Below are 23,270 nucleotides of genomic sequence, written 5' to 3' on the forward strand. Positions count from 1 at the left end.
GCGCGCCTGTAATTCCGGCTACTTGGAAGGCTGAGGCGGAAGGATCGCCGGAGCCCAGCAGGTCGAGGCTGCGGTGGCCGGGAGCGGCCACTACACTCCAGTCTGGGTGACAGAGTGAGACTCCAACTCAAAAAAAAAAAAAATAAAAGATACCAATAACATGAGTGAGCAGCAGTTTTCTTAAAACGCTTTGAACTTCTCATGGTCTTTGTCATTTTGACAACATCAACTTTAGCACTCTTTGAATGTTTTGTCTTGTAATAAAAATAAAATGCTTTTCTGATCCTTAAAAATATTTATCTAAGAGAATTACATTGTAAAATCCAAACCATTAAGGTCCTTTATAAGTAGTAGTAGTTGTGATTTTAGGAGTTTTGGTATATAGTAATATATCACATAGGCAAAATGTATATTTTGCACATCCTCCAGAATGTACATTCACATTGGAAATATTGTGACACAGTGCATGATAAGAGGTGCTTGCCTTGTTGTCTGGCCCTTAAAACTTAGAGAACTTGAACTGTTTTTGTATTATTGAACATCTTTAGTATTGCTTAAAGAGGTCTCCTAGATACATATCATAGTGATTTTTTGGGTCTGCATGTCTTTTGAGAAATAGAACTTAGTGGGGGAAAACCCCCTTTGTTTTTTACATATTTCTCTGATGGTTGCTAGAAAGGTGGGATTGTGTATACTGGGCTATAGCACCTTCCTAAATCATTTAAATAAATCAGTGGGTTTAAATTGGTAACTCTTAATCTTTTTTGCATTTTAGTACCCACTTTAACATGCTTTTCTTCTACTTTCTATTTCTAAATAAATTTACTACTTCTCTGTCACCCAGCCTGGAGTGCTGTGGTATGCTCATGGCCACCGCAGCCTCTACCTGCTTGGCTCAGGTGATCCCTCTGCCTCAGCCTTCAAAGTAGCTGAAACTATAGGCACATGTCACCACACATGGCTAATGTTTTTATTTATTGTGGAGATGTGGTCTCGCCAAGTTGCCCAGGCTGGTCTTGAATCTCTGAACTCAGGCAATCCTCTCTCCTCTACCTTCCAAAGTGCTGGGATTACAGGCGTGAGCCACTGTGCCCAGCAAATTTATTATTAAATAGAATAGTGAATTTTATGAATCACTTGACTTTTAAAATCGTATAATATGTTGAAAGTAATTTTTTCATTCATGTATCATAGATGTGAACTTCATTGACAGCAGTAGCACCTGGATCTCATTGTATATTCTCACTTTGCTTTCCTAACCACCATATGCCTTTTGGTTCTCACAGGAGGCTAAAGCCAAAAACATTACAGACTACTAGCAGGTCTTGGGGGAGGTGGGGACCTACATAAGCCGAATTAAATGATAAAGTTTTCAAAAGGACATTTTTCTTACCTTGTTTCCGAGAGTAGGACAAGGGCATTTTGTACATTGTTTTATAAAGTATTTGACTGGGTTCTGAGTAACCCAGAGTGAACAAGAATGAACAATTTGCAAACCCACCTTTGCCAACCCCTCATCTCTTAGGACCCAGAGTTCAACAATACAGATCAGATTGACCTGTATGATGATGTGCTGACGGCCACCTCACAGCCCTCAGATGACAGAAGCAGCAGCACTGAGCCACCTCCTCCTGTTCGCCAGGAGCCATCTCCCAAGCCCAACAACAAGACCCCTGCAATTCTGTATACCTACAGTGGCCTGCGTAATAGACGAGCTGCCGTCTATGTGGGCAGTTTTTCCTGGGTGAGCGTGGGTAACCAGAAATGCTTGTCGGTGGGCTGGAGGGAGAGCACTGGGAGGTGATGGCATTTTCAGAAACCACTGTTGCACTGTTTTGTACTCTGATGGGGTTGGATTTCTTTTTCCTGGGATCAGGTTGGATTGATCTCTGAAAGAGAACTATCCTGAGGACGTACTCATGCCGAAGAAAGCAGTAATTAAGTGGGTAGTTGCTTTTCCTGCCATCTTGTTACTGCCCCTGACCCTGGGGCTTTATGTCTAGCAGGGTCTTCTGTGGGACGAGATTTCAGAGTGAACACCTTGAACTCTTGGTGGTCATTAGATGGTCCTGTGATAATGGTGGGTGATGGGGATCAAAGACCTTGATAGCTTTAGTACACTTGGGGTAGGTGGTGACTGTTACTCTGCAGAAGTTACTGTGTGACATGTTTCTGGGTTGGTGTGGGTGGGTGGTGGTTTTTCCAAATTAGGCAATGTATACACTGAAGGGAAGCTTCCTGGCAATGGTCAACTCTAGCCTATCAGATCTATTACTAAAGGTTGTTGACAATCAGTGTTTGAACTGATGACCAGCCAGCCCAAATGGCAGTCAAAGTTAAAATAAATTTTAATCTTCTTAATCTCTAAGTATGGGGTTTGGGAGGGGTAGGTGGGTGGGTTTGGAATCCTGTGTGGGTAATGTCAATCAGAAAAGTCTGCACTAATTGAAATATTGCTGGGCTTTTGCATTTCCTGTGGGAGGCATGGTTGTGACTAGAGTCCTAGGTTTGGGGGTCAGGGTTTGGGGCATTCTGGGAGGGGGGGGTGTAGCTCTTGACATCTCTTCCTTTTCCATCTTGCCGGGCCCAGTGGACCACAGACCAGCAGCTGATCCAGGTTATTCGCTCTATAGGAGTCTATGATGTGGTGGAGTTGAAATTTGCAGAGAATCGAGCAAATGGCCAGTCGAAAGGGTGAGGTCTGGATTTGAGAAGCCCCTTTTAATTTGTAAACACTGGGATAACATCTGCACTATATTTTGGCCCTGGATTTTAATCCCTCCCACCCCTGGCCCAGCTTACTGCCTTGATTTTTGGCAAACTGCTTTAGAATGGGACCTAGCAGCCGGGCTTGGTGGCTCAGCCTGTAATCCCGTGCTTTGGGAGGCTGAGGTGAGTGGATTGTCTGAGCCCCTGGGTTCCAGACCCACCTGGGCAACTTGGTGAGACCTCATCTCTACAATAAATCAAAAAAAATTAGCCGGGTGTGGTAGCGCGTGCCTGTACTTCCGGCTACTTGGAAGGCGGAGGCGGAAGGATTGCCGGAGCCCAGCAGGTCGAGGCTGCGGTGGCTGGGAGCGTGCCACTGCACTCCAGTCTGGGCGACAGAGTGAGACTCCAACTCAAAAAAAAAAAAAAAGAATGGGACCTAGCTGCAACGTAGTAGAACGTTCATCTGTTAAGGGGCAAAGAACACCAATTATTAATTCCAGAAAAATTTTAGACTGATATCTTTTTGTTGGTGGTAGTGCTGTATGTGTGTTTAATTTAATAAGATGTCCTATGCTTTACCAATTTTCACTAAAAGTAAAAGAGAACTTCTTTGTTCCTCTCTCGGTTGTCTAACAGATCTCACTCATTTTTTGTTTTTCTTCCTCAAGGTATGCTGAGGTGGTGGTAGCCTCTGAAAACTCTGTACACAAATTGTTGGAACTCTTACCAGGAAAAGTTCTTAATGGAGAAAAAGTGGACGTGAGGCCAGCCACCCGGCAGAACCTGTCACAGTTTGAGGCACAGGCTCGGAAACGTGAGTGCGTCCGAGTCCCAAGAGGGGGTACGTGGAGACCATCTGTATGAAGGGGGGGAATTTTGTGGGTTTGTTTTTCTTTGGTGTGGGCTCAGCCTACAGTGTGGAGAAGTTTGGGCAATGTTTCTTATGGGTGGTGGCATGGTCAGTAGGTAGTCCGAACAGTGAGATTTGTATAGAAGAAAGAGCACTGTGCTGAAAGTCGGGTGGTTTCAGGTTATAGTTTGGTTGTGCCATTAACTCACTGTGTGACTTTGGGCAAGTCACTTTACTGCTTAGGCTTGGTTTTACCATCTGAATCAGTTACGTGATTTTTAAAAGTTCCTATAAACTCTAAATAATTCTGTTTCCTTTTTTTTTTTTTTTTTTGAGTTGGAGTCTCACCCTGTCACCCAGGCTAGAGCCTTCCAAGTAACTGGAACTACAGGCAGGTGTCACCACACCCAGCTCATTTCTTTTTTCATTTTTTTTATTGCAGAGATGAGGTCTTACCATGTTGCCTATGCTGGTCTCGAACCTGTGGGCTCAGGTGATCCTCTCACCTCCGCCTCCCAAAGTGCTGGGATTACAAGCATGAGCCTGGCTCTGTTTCTATCCAAAAATTAGCATACAATATAAGGGCTTAATTGTCCCTATATAAATTATCATTAAGCAGCCATCCTAAGATATAACAAAGATTTATAGGGTGGCTATAATCTAGTCATAAACATGCATTGGAAGGATGCTCTGTAATGAATCAATCAGTTGGAGAATAAGAATTTAACAGTATTTTTCCAGCATTGTCAGAGGAGTGGGTGCTCTTTTGATTGCCAAATATTTTAGTCTGCTTGTCAAGTGTATCCTATAAGTAAAGAATATTGCACTGTACTCCCTTAGCTTGATGATAGCATCCCTGAAGTTCATTTCCTCCCTTTATTCTGACTCTGTACTCACCATGCCACCTTTTGATACTAATATGGTTTCCTAACTAGGCTCTCCTACTGGGAAGAGAATGCGCTGACCAGCCGACCAGTCTGCTTGGCAGTTATATTTCTCACTGTAAATGAATAAATTGGCATTCTGTTTTATGAATCAGCCTCTTGTGAGTTTGGTTAGCATGAATTTCGAGCCTGCAAAACCTGAGGACCAGACGTTGGACTATCCTGACCTCACAAGGTCCAGCCACCTTGCAAGACCCTGTCTGAGACAGCCAACCAGCCACCTTTATTTTCTTTTACTACAGTGGGAGGAATGGCAAAATTCCATCACCTACATTCTGTTACTGCTGAGATCCAACTCTCAAAATATAGTACCTTGTGTTGATTGGGTGCCCCTCCAGGTGGATAATATATGGTCACTTCTCTCCTGAATAGGAACAACTGTTCTTTTAACTAGGTTGAGAGCTTAGGTTTTTTTGTGAAGTCTTATTGCTCCAGTTTAGAGAGGACACATTTTTCTTTGACAAATGGTATTTCAAGTCCCTTCTGTTATGGAGTCTTTCTATAATTCACCCCTCTTCTGACTTTCTTTCGGTGCATGATTTTACAGCTACATCGGGGTAACATTCCTACTTCTACTTGCTGTTTACTCTTCATTGTTTACTTTCTTTGCTGAAAAGATAGTGGTGACTGCTGCTTTTCTACTCAGTCACATTGGTGGGCTTGGACTTCACTAAATAAAGCTAGTGGACTTCCTCTGCTTAAAAATGGGATTGTAAAGCCAGGCTCGGTGGCTCAGCCTGTAATCCCGCGCCTTTGGGAGGCTGAGGTGAGTGGATTGCCTGAGCCCGCGGGTTCGAGACCCGCCTGGGCAGTGAGACCTCATCTCTACAGTAAATCAAAAAAATCAGCCGGGCGTGGTAGCGCATGCCTGTAATTCCGGCTACTTGGAAGGCTGAGGCGGAAGGATCGCCGGAGCCCAGCAGGTCGAGGCTGCGGTGGCCGGGAGCGGCCACTGCACTCCAGTCTGGGCGACAGAGTGAAACTCTGACTCAAAAAAAAAGAAAAATGGGATTGTCGCCACAGATCCAAAAGAGAACTCTTGCATATGCGAAAACAGCTGGGAAGGTGGTTAACTGTCAGAATCACACTTGCCTAATATCTATTCTTTCTTCAGTTTGAGAGAACTCTAGGAAGGAGTGAGTTGCCATGTGTCTAGACATGAAGAACAAGAGAGCACTGGCAGTATTCTGTAGGAGACAAATCGAGGTGGTGGTTGTCAACATAATTGATTCCTCCTCAGACTTTATTGCGCAGTTGGGATTAACTGTCAAGGTTTAGTTTAAGGAGCACTCTTCTTTCCCTTCACACTTGCTGCCAGTGGCATCTTTTTACCTCCAAGACTCCCAAGGCCATGTGATCTCATCCTTCTGTTGCGTTCCACATTAACCAGGCTCAGACTTAAATTGGAGAGAGGGAACAGGTTTAGCCAAGTGACCTGGCAATGTCAGAAGCCATGCTTCTAGCTATATGAAACATGTTCTGAGTTCCTGTCGTGTACACCACCATATTAGTGTGCTGTGACAGTGTGTCTGGTAGGTGCCCTGAGGGGCAGAGGGTTTAGGCCATTGAACTACAGTGGGAGTTACCCAGATTTCAGGCATGCTTTGTACCGAGCTGTTACTAAGATCTTTGCTGTCAGCTGTGTGCCGTGTGCTCGCTCTGTGGGCAGATCTTTTCTTGGTTTATCTCTCATTTTCTCTTACCTCTCACTTAACCTCCAGTTTTCTACTATCTGTCACTTTCCACCCCAATTACCACCTTGGGTATGTAGATGGTGGTGCCGTCTATCTTCTGCTCTTCCCTCTCTTTCTTCAAACTCCCGTGCTAAAGCACAGTGGCAAAGAGAACATTACAAATGTGCCATGGTATAAAGAAGGGAAATTCTCTCCCAGGGTGTGGTATTTCAAGCCAGCCTGAATCCAGCTGAGCATCACTGAGCATACATCAAGACTCACTTTCTCTTGGGTTATTAGACTTTTCTGCATTTAAAAATAAAACATAAGAAAACCCTAGTTCCACAAAACAATAAAAAATAGAAAACAAATATAAAGATAACTGTGTCCTGAAGCACTTGGAGATTTGCGGATGAAAAGCATTCTTTGATAGGATTTAGAGTGAGATGGCTTGTTCAGATTTATGTTTTCACTGAGCTGCTGTTGACCTTTTTCTCCAAAGCCAGAGAAAAGGCAGCAGGTGATTTTACCTTGCTTCTCAGCCACTTTGGTCACCTTCCTCGTATGGTGTCTTTTGACGCTTGCTGAAGGATGAGCTGGTCTTGAGGGTATGTCTAAAGCCTAGGTAGTAATGTAAATTCTGTTTTGCTTCATAGGAATACCTCCACGGGCCCACTCTCGAGATTCTAGTGATTCTGCTGATGGACGGGCCACACCCTCTGAGAACCTTGTACCCTCATCAGCTCGTGTGGATAAGCCCCCCAGTGTGCTGCCCTACTTCAATCGCCCTCCTTCAGCCCTTCCCCTGATGGGTCTGCCTCCACCACCAATTCCACCCCCACCGCCTCTCTCCTCAAGCTTTGGGGTCCCTCCACCTCCTCCTGGTATCCACTACCAGCATCTCATGCCCCCCCCTCCTCGATTACCTCCTCATCTTGCTGTACCTCCCCCTGGGGCCATCCCACCTGCCCTTCACCTCAATCCAGCCTTCTTCCCCCCACCAAATGCTACAGTGGGGCCTCCACCAGATACTTACATGAAGGCCTCTGCACCCTATAACCACCATGGCAGGTAAGGACTACCTTGTTCCTTTGAGAGCTGAGTCCAGTGTAGTAGGGTAGACAAGTGTATTAAGTATTTTATTCTCCCTGAGGAAGTGAACACTGAATCCGTGTGCTTTCCCTTATGGGCACTCAGTTGTCATAGTGTTGGCTCCTGGGAAATGGCTTATTATCTATGTGTTAGTGTTTTTATTTCCTCTGAACCACTTGACCCTTGTAAGTTGCTTAATTAAATTGAGTACCATAGTAGGTGCTACAAATGTCAAGCACCGTTGCCAAAATTACAAACATATATAATGTAGATTCTGACTTGGAATAGAAGATGAACACATAAAACACATGACCAGGCTGAGGACCATTTAAGACATTATATAGTAGAGCATAAGTAAATAACATGGTAGTGGAGAGTGTGGTACAACTAAGAAGGGGTGTGGGCAATCAGGAATGCTGTTATCTCTGTGCAGCCGAGATTCGGGCCCTCCACCCTCTACGGTGAGTGAGGCTGAATTTGAAGAAATCATGAAGCGAAACAGAGCAATTTCCAGCAGTGCCATTTCCAAAGCGGTATCTGGAGCCAGTGCAGGTAACTCACACTTACCCTTGCTGCCTGTCCTTACCTTTAGTTTTCCTTGATTTTACTGTTTCCATTAACAAAAGTTCAACAAGATAAAGTTGGAGTACTGTTAGGTTTCAAGAGTGGCACACTTCGAAGAGCAATATGTAACCTGATTTCTTGGCTTTTGGGAAGCCCTTGGTGATGTTACTTATTTAGTCTGTTTCTAGACATGCCCCCATGGAAACCAGCTCAATAATGCTATAAATAATTAATACCATCTCATTGTTCTATTTGTTGTAGAATGAAATTCCTGCCTCGTGGAAATCTTGATCTCAGTAGTGTCTGTGCAGTAGACTCAGTGCCAAATATAGACCCTAGGTTTTTAGGAATGATGCCTTGACTATGTAATTATATGATACGGCATCTGATTACATTTGGGAGTCTACAGACCAGGTAGCCTCCACGTAGTCTGTCCTAGAGAGAGACAAACCTTTGGGCATCATCTTAAGGCATATTATAATATTACAGCTAACTTTTGCCCTGCTCTCAGTATTAAGTGGGCAGACCAGTAGCCATGATTCTGAAAGCCCTGGGCATAAAATACTTGGTTCCTGAAAGATGGGGCTATAAGAAATTTCAGGGTTCTGGTCCAGGTTTTACATTGTGACATTAGACATATTTACTTCTTTCCTATGAGTTTCCCACATGAATGTAAATGTCTGTAGACAGTCTGATCTCCTAAGAGTTCAGTTTGCTGTGAATATTATCATGTGTTCTATAATTTCTCATCTTTGGTTGCAAAACTTGAATCCTCAGAGTAGGCCAAAGATAGAAAGTATATATGTTCCCTTGATTTCTTTTCTCAACAGAAATTCTGCATTGATAGCTGAATGAATCTCTTTAAATATAGCCGGGCTTGGTGGCTCAGCCTGTAATCCCAGCTCTTTGGGAGGCTGAGGTGAGTGGATTGCCTGAGCCCGCGGGTTCGAGACCCGCCTGGGCAACTTGGCGAGACCTCATCTCTACAATAAATCAAAAAATTAGCTGGGCTGGTAGCGCGCCTATAGTTCCAGCTGCTTGGAAGGCTGAGGTGGAAGGATCGCCGGAGCCCAGCAGGTCGAGGCTCCTGTGGCCAGGAGCAGCCACTGCACTCCAGTCTGGGTGACAGAATGAGACTCCAACTCAAATAAATAAATAAACAAATAAATAATAATGCATGCTCATTGTAACAAGTCAAATACACAGAGGAGTATATAGAAAATAATCATTATTGCCTCTTCCCAACCAATCCCTTTACACTGAGATGATCAATAACTGAATCTTTATCTCCTTCCCTTTTTGTTGTTCTCATTTCAGTCATTCAAACCACAACTATTTACTACAAAATAGGCAAAAGCTCCCTGGCAGGGTACAGCTGATGTCCTTGTGTTCCTGGGCATCCATTTGACACAGTCCCTTCATAGTTGCCATTCAGTTTTGTTGCTTTGTACAGGGGAAGCTGCCAAGCTTCATTTTCACTGGACTCCTGTCTGGATTCATGCTGTCTTTCTATTAGCTCCCGTCCTTAAAGCTCTTGACTTAGCTTGGAAAAAATGTGTAGGCACCTACCCCATAACCACTATCCCTGACCCAGGCATTGCTCAGGTGACTCACACCTGTAATCTCAGCATTTTGGGAGACTGAGGCAGGATGATTGCTTGAGTCCAGGAGTTCGAGACTGGCCTGGGCAACATAACAAGACCATGTCTCTACAAAAAATAAAAACTAGCTGAATGAGGTAGCGCGTACCTATAGTCCCAGCTACTAAGGAGGCTGAGACTGAAGCATTGCTTGAGGCTTGGATGTTAAGGCTGTAGTAAGCTGTGATCCTGTCACTGCATTCCAGCCTGACGACAAAATGAAACCCTGACTCAAAAATAAAGGGTTTTTTTTTTTTTTAAGTTGGAGTCTCACTCTGTCACCCAGACTGGAGTGCAGTGGCCGTTTCCAGCCACCACAGCCTCGACCTGCTGGGCTCAGGTGATCTTTCCGCCTCAGCCTTCCAAGTAGCTAGAATTACAGGCATGCGCTACCACACCCGGCTGATTTTTTGATTTATTGTAGAGATGAGGTCTCGCTGCCCAGGCGGGTCTCGAACCCGCGGGCTCAGGCAATCCACTCACCTCAGCCTCCCAAAGGCACGGGATTATAGGCTGAGCCACTGAGCCTGGCTGGGTTTGTTTTTGATGGCAGCAGAATTTTTTAAAAAGGGGGGGTGCATATACTACACATACATATTTTATGTATAACATGTATGTTTACACACATACATCTAATTATAGATTAAAAGTAGTTTGTAGATATACACAGTGTTAAAAAAAAGTCCTTAACATATGGCCGGGCTTGGTGGCTCAGCCTGTTATCCCAGCACTTTGGGAGGCCGAGATGAGTGGATTGCCTGAGCCCGCGCGTTCGAGACCCGCCGGGCAACTTGGTAAGACCTTGTCTCTACAATAAATCAAAACTTAGCCAGGCATGGTAGCACGCACCTATAATTCTGGCTACTTGGAAGGCTGAGGTGGAAGGATCGCTGGAGTCCAGAAGGTCAAGGCTGTGGTGGCCGGGAGCAGGCCACTGCACTCCAGTCTGGGCAAGAGTGAGACTCCAACTCAAAAAAAAAAAAAAAGTCCTTTAAGTAAGAACCACCACCAAGACCATCTTTTACAATTTAGTGTATATTCCTCCAGATTTTTTTCTGTGCATTTGACAACATATATATACTAGATTATTTTTACAAAAATGGAATATGGTTTTGCAACATGCCTTTTTCAATTACTATATTCTGGAAACCTATTATATCAGTATGCACTGTGACATTTATTGAGCCCTTACTGTGTGCCTGGCACTGTGCTAACCATTTCACATGGATTATTTTGTTTACATACAGATTTACTTCCTGCTTTTTAACAACGATATCATATTATATAGAACCATTGTTCCTTAATTTACACAGCCAGAACTTACTGAAGGTGATATAACAAGTGACACTGAAACATTGTTAAACATACACACTTATGAGTAGGAGATATTTAGTAGAATTGCTGGGTCAGAAAATATGGATATTTATTTTAATAGATATTGTCAAATAGCCCTTGGGCAACAATGTGTCAGTTTGTACATCCACTAGCAATTTTTTTCAGATTCTAAACCACTGGAATGTAGGTGTCATCCGGTTTTCTGCCTGCCAAGTCTGCCTCATCCATTTGCCTTAGTTCTTTGGGACAGATAGTTACACTTGGTTTGTGTCCTCCTGAGTTCTCCTTTTGGTCCAGTTAATTTACTGCCTCTTCTCATCCTTGGCCTTTCTCATCCATTCTCTGTCAGGGGATTACAGCGATGCAATTGAGACGCTGCTCACAGCCATTGCAGTTATCAAACAGTCCCGGGTCGCCAATGATGAGCGTTGCCGTGTCCTCATCTCCTCTCTTAAGGACTGTCTTCATGGCATCGAAGCCAAGTCCTACAGCGTGGGTGCCAGTGGGAGCTCTTCCAGGTGAGTTGATGGTTGCATCAGTACCTGCCAGCCCTGGGCAGCACTCTTCCAGAGATAGGGAGGGGGATGGAGCCCAGGGGTTCTGGCAAGGACCTGGCTGAAAGAGTTGAATGTAGCCCTCTTACCTTTTATGGGGAAGAAACTAATCAGATACTTCCATTAAGAAGTGTTGTTACATCTGAAATCTGGTGAGTTAGGCAGTGGGCTCATTTAGGAAAAGAGACAGACTAGTGTAGTTATTAAACATGGGCTTTGAAGCCATACACATATGGATTGGAATCCCAGTTCTGCTGCTCCCTGCCTGTATGACCTTTTTGAGTATGGAAGTTAGTCAGCTTTCCAAGCCTCGTTTTTCAAAAATGGACAGTAGCAGGACTTACCTTGTAAAAGTTAGGTCAGGTAGTCATATAAAATTGTTAGCACTGTGCCAGATACATTAGTATGACCTCAGCAAATTAAGCTGTTACCATTTTCCCAAATAAGATTAGTCCTCGCCGGGCTTGGTGGCTCAGCCTGTAATCCCGCGCCTTTGGGAGGCTGAGGTGAATGGATTGCTGGAGCCCGCAGGTTTGAGACCCGCCTGAGCAACTGGCGAGACCTCATCTCTACAATAAGTCAAAAACTTAGCCAGGCGTGGTAGCGTTCACCTGTAGTTCCAGCTACTTGGAAGGCTGAGGCGGAAGGATTGCCGGAGCCCAGCAGATCGAGGCTGCGGTAGCTGGGAGCAGCCACTGCACTCCAGTCTGGGCGACAGAGTGAGACTCCAACTCAAAAAAAAAAAGATTAGTCCTCAGACAGTGGGCCCATGATAGAAGAGTAGAAGAGTGATTTAGGCAAACACTGGAAGACACTGAAACACACACTCTTGGGAAGACTGTGGCAGACCCTCTGTGTGAGGCTAAAGGATCTTTCTAATAGGAAAAGACATCGGTCTCGGGAAAGGTCACCTAGCAGGTCCCGGGAGAGCAGCAGGAGGCACCGGGATCTGCTTCATAACGAAGATCGGCATGATGATTATTTTCAAGAAAGGAACCGAGAGCACGAGCGACACCGGGATAGAGAACGGGACCGGCACCACTGAGAAAGGTGGGCAGAAGCCCTGGCTGGTGGGTGATCTTTTATGAGAGAAAGATTTCTGGTGAAGAGTTCTGTCTTTTTAAAGAAAGAGTAAAGGTGGCAATAGTGGGGAGACTTTCAACTCAGGTAACCAGAAGTTCAGGGCAGATTTCCTGCTTGTTTCTGGAACGTCTCGCCCTGAGGTTTTTGCTTATTTCTTGACTGCCTTAACCTGGTGTCTGAGTGACAGTATGGTATAATGGCTGAGAACTTGGTGTCTGCAGTCAGGCATCAGTTTGATTCTCAGTTCTTCCACTGATAAACCATATTTCTGTTCCTCAGTTTCCTCCTATAAATGAAGATACTAAAAGCAACTGTCCCAAAGACTTGCTGAGTATTCAGTGAGACAATCCATGTAGAGCATTTAGCACTCATGGTGCCTGTCACGTTTTAAGTTCTCAGTAAACGATGGCTATTGTTAATATTATTACATTTTAAACCCACCAGGCATTCAAGTAAGAAAGTTGGGAAAATTGATGAAGACAGCAAAGTAAGACCATTGCCTACTTAGTTTTCAAGGTGCAGCATTAATGATTTTAAGAATATCCATTTAAAATATTTTGAAAATTTGTGTGGTTTAGCCAGAGAGGAGAAAGCTGGTCTGGAAAAATTATCTTTAATAGCTTTAGAGACTATGCAGAATAATTTCAGTGGAAGAATATTTGTGTGGAGGAAAAACTTACTAACAGATTTTTTATTTTTTATTTTTATTTACTTATTTATTTTTTTGAGTTGGAGTCTCACTCTGTCCCCCAGACTGGAGTGCAGTGGCCGCTCCTGGCCACCGCAGCCTCGCCTGCTGGGCTCTGTCGATCCTTCCGCCTCAGCCTTCCGAGTAGCCGGAATTACAGGCATGCGCTACCACGCCCGGCTGATTTTTTTATTTATTTTAGAGATGAGGTCTCGCTGCCCAGGTGGGTCTCGAACCCGCAGGCTCAGGCAATCCACTCACCTCAGCCTCCCAAAGGCACGGGATTACAGCCTGAGCCACCGAGCCCGGCTTAACAGATTTTTTAAAAAATTTTTTGTAGAGGCTGTCTTGCTATGTTGCTCAGGCTAGTCTCAAACTCCTGGCCTCAAGCTATCCTCCTGCTTTGGCCTCCAAAGTGCTGGGATTAGAGGCATGAGCAAGTGTACCCGACCCTAAAAGATTCTTTTTTTCTTCAGCAAAACAAATGCAGGAAGGCTGGGGTTGGGACTATTAACTCAAGTAATTGAAAAGTTTGGTTAAGATTGTCTGGGTCTGGGGTCTCTGTCTATGTCGTCTGGATTTAGTCTGTCTACATCTTTCAGCTCTGCTTTTCAGTGTGTTGTTTTCATTCTTAGACAGGTTTCATATGGGGCAGGGGAGCAAGGGACTATAGCTTCAGGTTACAGCCCATCAGTTTAGCAATCCCAACTGAAAGCTTCTAGAAAGATTGTAGTACGTAAGCAAGCAGGAAGAGCTGTTGACTGCTTCTATGGAGATCTTTAAAATAGGCCAGACTTTGGCTAGAAGGTTCTATCTGTAGTTCCTGGAACCTGTTGCATGACCTGGATAACTTCAGGGTCTCTTCTCAATTTTGTGGTTGCAGACATAAGTCTCTAGAATTTCCCACTCACTTTTCTGTTTCACATCAAGTACATTATGATGATATCCTCGGTCTCTTGCCTGTCCAATTGGTCCAAAGTAATGGTAATTGAGAAGAAGTGTGAGGGGAAAGAACAGTGGTTCTGTGTGATGTCTTTGGGGTATTAGATGGATGACTGGATGAAGAGAGGAAGAGAAACCCTCACTACCTATGAGTCCCTGTAGTTCATTTGACTGGTTTGGCCCATAACAAGATGAGGGGAACTAACTGTATACAGCTGGACTGTAAACGACTGGAAAATTCTGCACTATTTTGCCTAGTGACAGCCTACTGAAAGCAAGAAAATATTCCTCTTATGTTGAGCTACTGCCCTCTATCTTGTTCTTTAGCATTGTTTACCATTAACTTAAACAGATTTATAGCTAGCAATTTTTTGTCTTCTTCCAAAAAGGGCTAGTAAGTGGAAAGATGAAAAGTTACTAATCTTTTGGAGTCTCACTCTGTCACCCAGGCTGGAGTGCAGTGGCACGCTCACGGCCACTGCATCCTTGACCTGCTGGGCTCAGATGATCCTTCATCTCAGCCTTCCAAAGTAGCTGGAACTACAGGTGCATGCCACCATGCCTGGCTAATTTTTTTATTTATTGTAGAGATGAGATCTCGCCAAGTTGCCCAGGCTGGTCTCAAACCCCTGGGCTCAGGCAGTGCTGGGATTATAGGCGTGAGCCACTGCGCCCAGCCCTATCTCTGTTCTTAACCACTCATTTATTTCACAAAATCCTACAGTGCTTGACATCATTGAAATTGAGGATAATTCACATAGAATCAAGAGTAAGGCTGTGGGTACTAGGTACTTTCTAGATTTTGCAACAGGTTGAGTTTGCATATCCTCTGGTAAAGCAGACTCTAAATGTAAGTGGAGCCCACAAGCAGCTTTGGCCTAATTCAGTCTCAGGGAACGACAGGAAAGTGGGCATTAGAGTAGGTGTCGGTCCAGTCCAGTCCCATCTCTTCTGTAGTAGTAGCAGCATTTCCCTTTTCTTGCTTGAGTTAGCACAGTTGCTTGTGTTACTTGTGGATTGAAAACCATATGCAGGTCACAGTGTATGTCCTTTGGAACTGACTGGGGTAAGAGTGAAATACAGTCTTTGAGGCTGCGTTCAGTTGAGCAGTTAGAACATACAACTACATGTCACCATTCCTGATGGCTTTGTGCCTGACAGGGAAATTGTCAGTGAGATCCACTGATCCATCTGTAGTTTGGGGACTGAATAACTTAACCTGAGGTTTTAGCTGCCACTTTGCCTCTTTGCTTTTGCTTATGAAGTGGGACTCTCATGAGGATGATTCCATTCGGATAACTCTGAAGTCTTGTAACAGTCATTCCTAGAAGACATTTCATCTGACTAGTGTAGACCCATGACAAGGTGAGGACAACTAACTCTGAGGCAGGTTTTCCGCTTCCCCACTTTTCTTGGTCACCCCTTAGATATGTTGGGATTCAGTCTGAAAGAACTGAATCAGGCATCCCAGAAATGTCAGTTTCTCACATTCTCATCCTAAACATTCGTAATTCCATCTGCAATTACCAAAGTACAGCTTAGGAGATTTTCTCGCTAGGGTGATGGTGCACGGTCCTCATTTACCTTAGAGAACTTAATTTTACAAGCTCTGGGCACAGCAGCCTTGTGGTTAGAAAAGAATCATATGTATGTTATATGAACAGGTACTCTGTCAGAGCGAAGTGTAGGACAGCAACCTTCTTTGTCCATCTGTCTGCAGCTTAGGGCCCAACGCTGGGGCCCAAAGGCTAATTGGCCTGCTGAAGGAATCTCTGTTTTCTGCCTGTGTTCCAACATTGCCACCAAAATGCAGCCCATAGGCCTTTCAGAACTGAGTGCTATAGTTAACGTCTCTTGATGCATGAGTTATGCTCTGCATTTTGTTTTGTAGGAACAGTTCACAAGTTACATTTCTTCTGGAGTGTTAAGTGTGTATGCTTTAGAGTTTGAGCCTGTTCTAGGTAATCTGTGGCTTTGACTTTTTTTAACTCTTGACTGTGTCAATTATATTCAGTTTTTTAAGGATATTATCCTGTCCTACTTGAAATACAGTTGTTCTCATCTCATTCTTATCCTCCTGATCCACTGAAAACTGAACTTTGTTCATTTTTTTTGTCCAGTTCAAAGATTCAGATGCCCTAATGGTGTGAAATTGAGAATGCACTGAGACCTTCAGTTTTCACTTATAGAAAATGGGGCAAATAACTGCTTGCATAGGCGTTTAGAGCAAGACAAAGACCATACAGATTCTGAGCATCCAAGCTGAAAAGAGTGCCATTCCAGTATGTAGGAGGATCAGGCAGCATGCGGATCTCTTTTCTTCTTGGATAGCTCCTCTAGGTTTTGAGGCCTCTTTACAGAAGCACATATATAAAGGGAAAGAAGTTGTGTGTAGGCTATTGCCAGTTTGGGCATTGGTAGAAATTTTAAGCCTGAATTTACTTCCCCTTTTTCCTTTTGACTGTTTTGCTTTATATGGTCAGACTGACTGCTATCGCCTGCAATTGATAATGCAACATTGGAACAAAGCCTGCATATATTAGGGACCTTAAATTTGGTAGCCATATGACAGGTGGCTCAATAGATCCTAACTATTGGGTATAAGTTCTAAATGGTGCTTTTAGGTTTCTTTGACAGTTACTTTTACTTCTGTGCTCTGCTTTCTGTTCTGGCCTGGCCACATCACTTCTGCTTGCTGTTAGTTTGCTTCTTGGTCCCTCACTCACGGGCTGTCATGTAGGGAAAGACTAAAAAAAAACCTCTTGAGTTTTAGTACATCTTGGCAATCTCTGGGGCTGTGTGTACATGCACACATGTATTCTTAAGGACAATGTTTTAATCAGAGCTTCTTTAAAAGAAAAAGAATTAGGAGTTTCCTGTGTAAGTGCATGTTCCCTGCTGGGGCCTCATGGGTGGTTGGGGGCTAATGGATTTGCTTGTGTACACACTTGTTTTCTTACCATTGTACCTCCCATTTCCAGATTTTTCTCCCTCCCCTTAAGGTAAGCTATGACTTGCTCAGAATAGATTTTCTGAAACAGAGTTTAAACAACATTTTCTTGAAATGTTAAAGTTTCCATACTTTTCCAGCCAGTTTCCTTTCCAGTCAGACTGCTTCCAGAGACCTCATTGTGTTGTCTGTTCTTCCCCTAATCGTAAAGTAAGTTGTCACTGCTTTTCCTCTCTACTCACTGTAGCTTCTCTTCCCTCGCCACTTCTAGTTTCAGACAGTTCTGCTTTTACTTTCCCAGGCTTGCATTCTCTCTGTTCACATCCCCTACTTCTCACATTGTAACTCTAGAAAATGCCAGTGTGTTTTACATAAACTACTATCAGTCAGAAGCCTCTAACTTGTGTTTTCTTTCTTCTCTTCTGATATTCTCATTGCAGGAGTCTGGTTGGAAGCAAATTTTTTTTAATGGACTTGCATCTCCTCACCTTGATCAGGACTAAAGGACGGAGGCCGCTCTACCCCTCCCCCTTCCTCCAAACCCCTAACTCCCTCCAGACACCCAGGGAATATCCTCTGCCCCACAGGATTGAAGATTGCTTGGCAGCCCTCCCAACCCCACACCTCCTATTTGCCAGGGGAAAAAACCTAAAGACTTCGTGTGGTTGGGAGGGGTGGCAGACAGGAAGAAAGCATGTCCAGACGCCTGGTCTCCATAGAGAATGGTGCTCTGTCCGAGGAAATGTATGGTTTCTGATTCTCCAGGAGCAGTTCAACGGTGAGGTTGATGGGAAGACTTCCCTCCCAAAGAAAATGGATCCTCCATGCGGGATCTAGGAGAGTGGCTGGGTGTGCCAAAATATGCCCAGGGTCCTGCCCTCAGTACTAGATTCGATGGGGCCAAGAGGGTCCAGACCCCTTGATAACATACCACTTCTTTGTTTAAACTCCTCTATCTTCCCAGCCCTTTAAGGAGGGACCTTGAGAACAGAAATTACCTTACGAAAAGTTCCTTCTGTTCCTGCTTTGTCCTCTCACATACTGACGGTTCTTTCCCTGACCTTGCAGAGGACTGAATCCTTTCCCCTCTGCTGTTCGGCCTTCTCAGTGGACTTGGCCCTCCCAAGCAGAGAAGGCCCATGACGTTGCTTTCTGCTGGGAAGCCTGGCAGAGCCAGTTACCATCCTCTGCTGCTTAGTGCTTGGTTGCCTCTTGCAATAACCAGCTTTTAGTTCCCTTTCCCTGGGGCTTTTCCATTGAACACATGGAGCGCTTCCCCAAGAAGGCTGCTTCCTTGTTTTAGAGGAAGGTACTGCCATTGGGAGATGGAACATTGGGACCTCAGCAACGGAGACCCCTTGTGAAGCACCAGGAGGAGTGGGAAGGAGGCAGTTGGGCAGGGTGTGGTCTACTTGCACTGGTGTTTCTTTTTTCAGGTTTGATATAAGCATGGGCTTGCATCCCCCAGGTACATACTTTTACTTGTTGTGGGATAACCTGGCATGGGCAGGCAGGTAGTCACAAATGTGGTGTCTTGTCATCTTTTGACTATTGTCTTAGTAGCTCCTTTCCCTCTGCCTGGAGGTACTTCCTACCTCTGATAAGGAGCAGGAAGAAACAGCCTGACTTGAAGGAACTTGGCTCAGAGTTCTAAGGACCAGCACTCTGGGGGCCATTTTCTACACAGGCCAGTGGAATTGCTTGTCCCATAACAAATTGCGATGAGGTTGCTGCTGAAGGAGGAGGTGCCCGCAGGGTCCTGCAGTGCCCATGGGGTGATGCTACTTCTGCATACATCTACAGGGCACGTGACATTTAACTCGAGACGTGACATGTGAGATGAGATGTGGCATGTGAAACATAGGGTCACTGGAGACCTTTCTGGCTCAGAAGGGAGAGACTGAATTGGACTGAGCCCTTCCTCTGTTCCCAGCACGTTTCTGACGTAGCCCTCATCAGTGAGGGAGCTCCCCCAGGGTTGGAGAGGCACATTCCCTTGGGACGGAGGCTACAGGTGTTAGCTTTTTCCCCCATCCCCCAACCCTAGCCCCACCTCCACCTCAGAACATGGCACCCCACCCAACCAGCCAAGTGTTAAGTGATGTGCTTATCCTCGAGAGCAGCTCTGGGTGTCTTTAAAATGTAGAGAAAACCAAGTAAGGTGACAGTTTAAGGAAGAAATATATATAGAATACCAGAAATGCCGTTTACCTGGAGAATTTTTTTCTCCCCATTTTTGTTTTGTTTTTACTCAATGACACGATTTTTAGTTTTATTTCCTGATAGCAAAAGGAAAAAAAAAATCCCAACCCTCAAAAAGGCCAAGGTCCCGTCCCCCTGTCGTCGGTGATTTGTTTGTCTTTCTGATAGGTTGAAAATTGTGTAATAAACTTGATGACGCTGTCAATCTTTTATACTGCATTGTATTTTTTTCATTTTGTAACAAAATATTTTTAAATAATAAATGGGGTGTGAGCTGTTTTATGGATTCTGCATTGAATAGATTTGTTGAGGTGTCTGGGGCATGGTATGGGCTGACGTAGACACTGGGATGGAGTGAAACCCCAAGTTCTTAGCTGGAATTGCATGTTGGGTGATGGCTTTTTGTGGCATGAGTTGACAGTGATAAGCCTTCCAGGAGACCTAGTGCAAACCTTGGGAGGCATCCCTTGAGATTGCGCTTTTTTCTTTAGCCATCTAAACAGCCTGGTTAAAGAAAACTTCCAAGTCATCTTTTACCTTCAAGATTCCTAAGACTTTCAGAGCAAATGTCCTATCTTGTACAGTTCACTTCCAGTGTCATCAAGTTCAGGAAGGGAAGAATCCCCTGATAAGAGTGAGAAGACCTGATTGCTAGTGCTTAGTTCCCCCATCTATCTAAATATGGACAAGCAATATAACCTCAGTCTTTTCTCTGTAAGATGAAAAGAATAGCTGTCCTGCTGTCCACATAGGGATGTTTTAAGAATCAGAAATAACAAATGTTTTGTCAACTACCTAAATACGAGGAATTATCGATTAGAAAACTTAGTAGAGGTGTTGTAGGGTAACCTTGGGATTCCAGAAACGCTTTTAGCTTTTTTTTACAGCCCGGTGAACAAGAAGAGACTCAGATGATAAAAGGATGAGCCACAGCTGGGCATGGTGGCTCATACCCATAACTCCAGCACTTTGGGAGGCAGAGGCTCAAGACCAGCCTGGGCAGTATGGCAAGACCTCTCATCTCTACAATAAATCAAAACATTAGCCAGGTACGGTGACATGTGTCCGTAGTCCCAGCTACTTGGAAGGCTGAGGCAGAAAGAGCGCCTGAACTCAGCAGGTCGAGGCTGCAGTAGCCATAAGTATGCCACTGCACTCCAGCCGGGTGACAGAGTAAGATTCCAACTAAAGAAAAAAAAGCTGAGCATGGTGGCTCACACCTGTAATCCCAGCACTTTGGGAGGTGGAGGTGAGAGGATTGCCTGAGTCCAGGGATTCGAGACCTCGTCTCTCCAATAAGTCAAAAAATCAGCCAGGCATGATAGCACACGCATGTGGTTCCAGTTACTAAGAAGGCTGAGGAGGAAAGATCACCTGAGCCCAGCAGTTCTGGACTGTGGTGGCTATGAGCGTGCTGCTGCACTCCAGTCTGGGTGACAGAGTGAGACTCCAACTCAAAAAAAAAAAAAAGGTGCATCACATACCAGCTGATAGTGTGTACTGGTACCAGGAATGGCAAGAACAGAGTAAGAGCAAGTAACCTTTAGAAGGGAAATTTCCTAGAGGGTTTATCAAGCAGTGAAACCTAAAAGGAAAGAAAAGAAAATAGCTGGGAGTGATGCTCAAAATGTAACCCATTGTTTTCAAGTTGGGTTCCATCTGTTCCAGAACATCTGTTATCTGTCTGTTCCAGGGTTGCAGCAGTCTGTACTTAAGGTCTAGGAATCTCCTTTGTATGCCCTAGCTGACTGTTTTGTAAACTAAAGTGTGAGGACTGCTAGCTTAAGCGACAAATCCGTTGTTTCATGTTTCACTGTAGTGGTACCGTGGTGGTGTAGAAGGGAACCCTGACAAGGTTCCTCCAGGTCCAGATCCCTACTTTCCAAGCTGAATGCCTTGGACATGTGACTTAACATCTGAGTTGATTTTCTTCTGCCTCCTAGGATCATGATAGAGATTAGATACACTCTGTCAGGCACCAGATGAGTATCAGTCTCCTACAAGTTGCTGCCATGGTATGGAGCCAGAAACCTGAATGTGTGTGCCATACATGCTTCCTGAACTGGGCCAGAACTACAGAGTCGCTTGCCAGTTCTAGCCATGAGTGAGTAGATGTGCAAGCCTCTGCCAGCTCACAACCAGGGCCTGCTCCTTTGCTTAGCCATCTCCGGTGCTCCAGAATGTTGGTATTTCCAGGTCTTTGTGGGCTGTAAAGTGGCTTCCCTTGACTAGTGAGCACAGCCTCTGGCTACGTTAACCCTGAAAGACCAGCTATGCTGATTCCGGTCCACCACAGCCTCAGTTTCTGTTGTATGGTGATCTACTCCAGTGTGACTAAATGCACCTACACAGGGGGCTCCATCCAGTGAGCATCGGGAAGAATTAACATTTATGGAGCAACCCACTGGAAGCACAATGTGCTAAGCTGCCACACAACCATGAAGTAAACAGGAGGACTTCCTATTCCTAATCACAGCCTCATTTCCAACCATTATCCTCACCCTCAAGTGGCACCTGTTGAGAATGGAAATCACTTGATCCAGACTGAGAATCCTAAGGCAAGGCTTCTAGTTCCACCTCTGAGTAGCCAGTTGTGTGGTGCTGGTTATGGTTGGCGCTGGCTGTTACTTCCTCACTTCTAAGCCAGAAGTGGAGGGTACGATTTAGTTCAGCAGTCCCCAGGCTTTTTGGCATCAGGGACTGGTCTTGTGCAAGACAGTTTTTTCATGGTCTGTGTGAGGGGAGGGGGTGGTGGCGGCATCATCAAGTGTCAGATTCACATGAGCGTGCAACCCAGGTCCCCTGCATGCACAGTTCACAATAGGGCTCATGCTCCTGTGAGAATCTAAAGCCGCCGCTTACTTGACTAGAAGATCCAGTTCCTCTCACCGCTCACCTCCTGCTGAGGCCTGGTTCCTAACAGGACACAAACTGGTACCAGTCTGCGGCCCAGTGGTTGGGGAACCCCTGACTGAATTGATCTCCTGACCTCAGATATGTCTCTCTGAATTCTAACATGTAGATTTTATAAGCCACCTCTAAACTTACAATTGTGCCTTCCATTCATTTATCTGTATTGCTGAGAGAGACCTTAACTACTGAAACTCTAAATGAAATAGGGAGGCCCCTGAGAATAGCCTCCCTTCCAGTTTGATACAAGTGATTTCTTCAAAGCGGGGCTAGACAGTAGCAGTGTGAGAAGCAACAGAAGACTGGTGTCAGTGGAATTTGTGACTGATTTCTGGTTACTACCTCATGGTTGATTAGACCCATTATAGTTTTCGGACAGACCCCAAGGGCAGCTGGGAGGCAAGGGCACAGAAGGGGTAGGTCGCAAGAAAAAGCGCCAGTGCTTTGCATAGTGGAGACCCTCATAGGATGAGAATAAGCCTGAACACAGAAAATAAGCAGAGTTAAAAATCAGCACAGAATGCTTCAAGGTCAGCTACTTTTTGAGGCAGAGCAGATATTCTAGGATTAATCTAACACCAGACAGGAGGGCCTTAAGGTTTCCTAAAGTAGATTCTGTCATGGCTCTGGATGGCTTTTTAGGGCTAAGAATCATAGCCACTACCAAAATGAGGAACAATTTTAAAGATATTTTACCTGGAGAAAGAAATACTGTATTCATCTAGAGCAACAGGCCTCCAGCTTAAAAGAAAAAATGTATGTGTTCCTTTTATGTTAGCCCAAAAAATTTAAATAAGTGACCCAAAAAAAAATCTTAAGTTTAGAATATGCTTCTAAACTTGGCCTACCCTGCAAAGAAGAGGACAGTTAGCCATAAGAGGAATGAGACAAGATGCTGACTTTGGAGTAAAAAAGCAGTCTTTTGCAGAAGGACAGACCTGAAGAAGATAAAGAGGATGGCAGTGCCTTTGGGACCTGCAGCTTGGGGAAGAAAATCAGTGGCCACCACTGCCTTTGTGTCCACGCTGCCACTAAGCACAGCCTGAGAACAAACTGCTGGGATCATCCCTGTCCTCTCTCAAGTGGATGAAATTGTAGGGACGGGTGCCACAAGGAAAAGGCTGTAAACCC

At 44.8% G+C, this 23,270-nt stretch overlaps 1 protein-coding gene across 5 annotated transcripts in view; it reads left to right on the forward strand.

Annotated features, from left to right (window-relative positions):
• CPSF7 (cleavage and polyadenylation specific factor 7) overlaps positions 1-19,515 on the forward strand; it is a 27,110-nt gene extending 7,595 nt beyond the window's left edge. The window contains exons 2-9 of one of the 5 annotated variants that reach the window (XM_008048054.1): positions 1,526-1,744; positions 2,591-2,694; positions 3,381-3,553; positions 6,836-7,250; positions 7,705-7,823; positions 11,160-11,328; positions 12,247-12,414; positions 17,468-19,515. In XM_008048054.1, the coding sequence (XP_008046245.1) occupies positions 1,526-1,744; positions 2,591-2,694; positions 3,381-3,553; positions 6,836-7,250; positions 7,705-7,823; positions 11,160-11,328; positions 12,247-12,409 (1,362 nt within the window). In that variant the 3' untranslated portion in view covers positions 12,410-12,414; positions 17,468-19,515. Of the gene's footprint in view, positions 1-1,525; positions 1,745-2,590; positions 2,695-3,380; positions 3,554-6,835; positions 7,251-7,704; positions 7,824-11,159; positions 11,329-12,246; positions 12,474-17,467 lie in introns of those variants that run through there. The other 4 variants (XM_008048056.1, XM_008048055.1, XM_008048057.2 and 1 more) reach the window with 4 other exon arrangements.
• Positions 19,516-23,270: the final 3,755 nt, after the last annotated feature.

The sequence above is a fragment of the Carlito syrichta genome, unplaced genomic scaffold (genome assembly GCF_000164805.1).
Source record: "Carlito syrichta isolate Samal-C Ts95f unplaced genomic scaffold, Tarsius_syrichta-2.0.1 Scaffold120490, whole genome shotgun sequence".
Taxonomy (NCBI): Eukaryota; Metazoa; Chordata; class Mammalia; order Primates; family Tarsiidae; genus Carlito; species Carlito syrichta.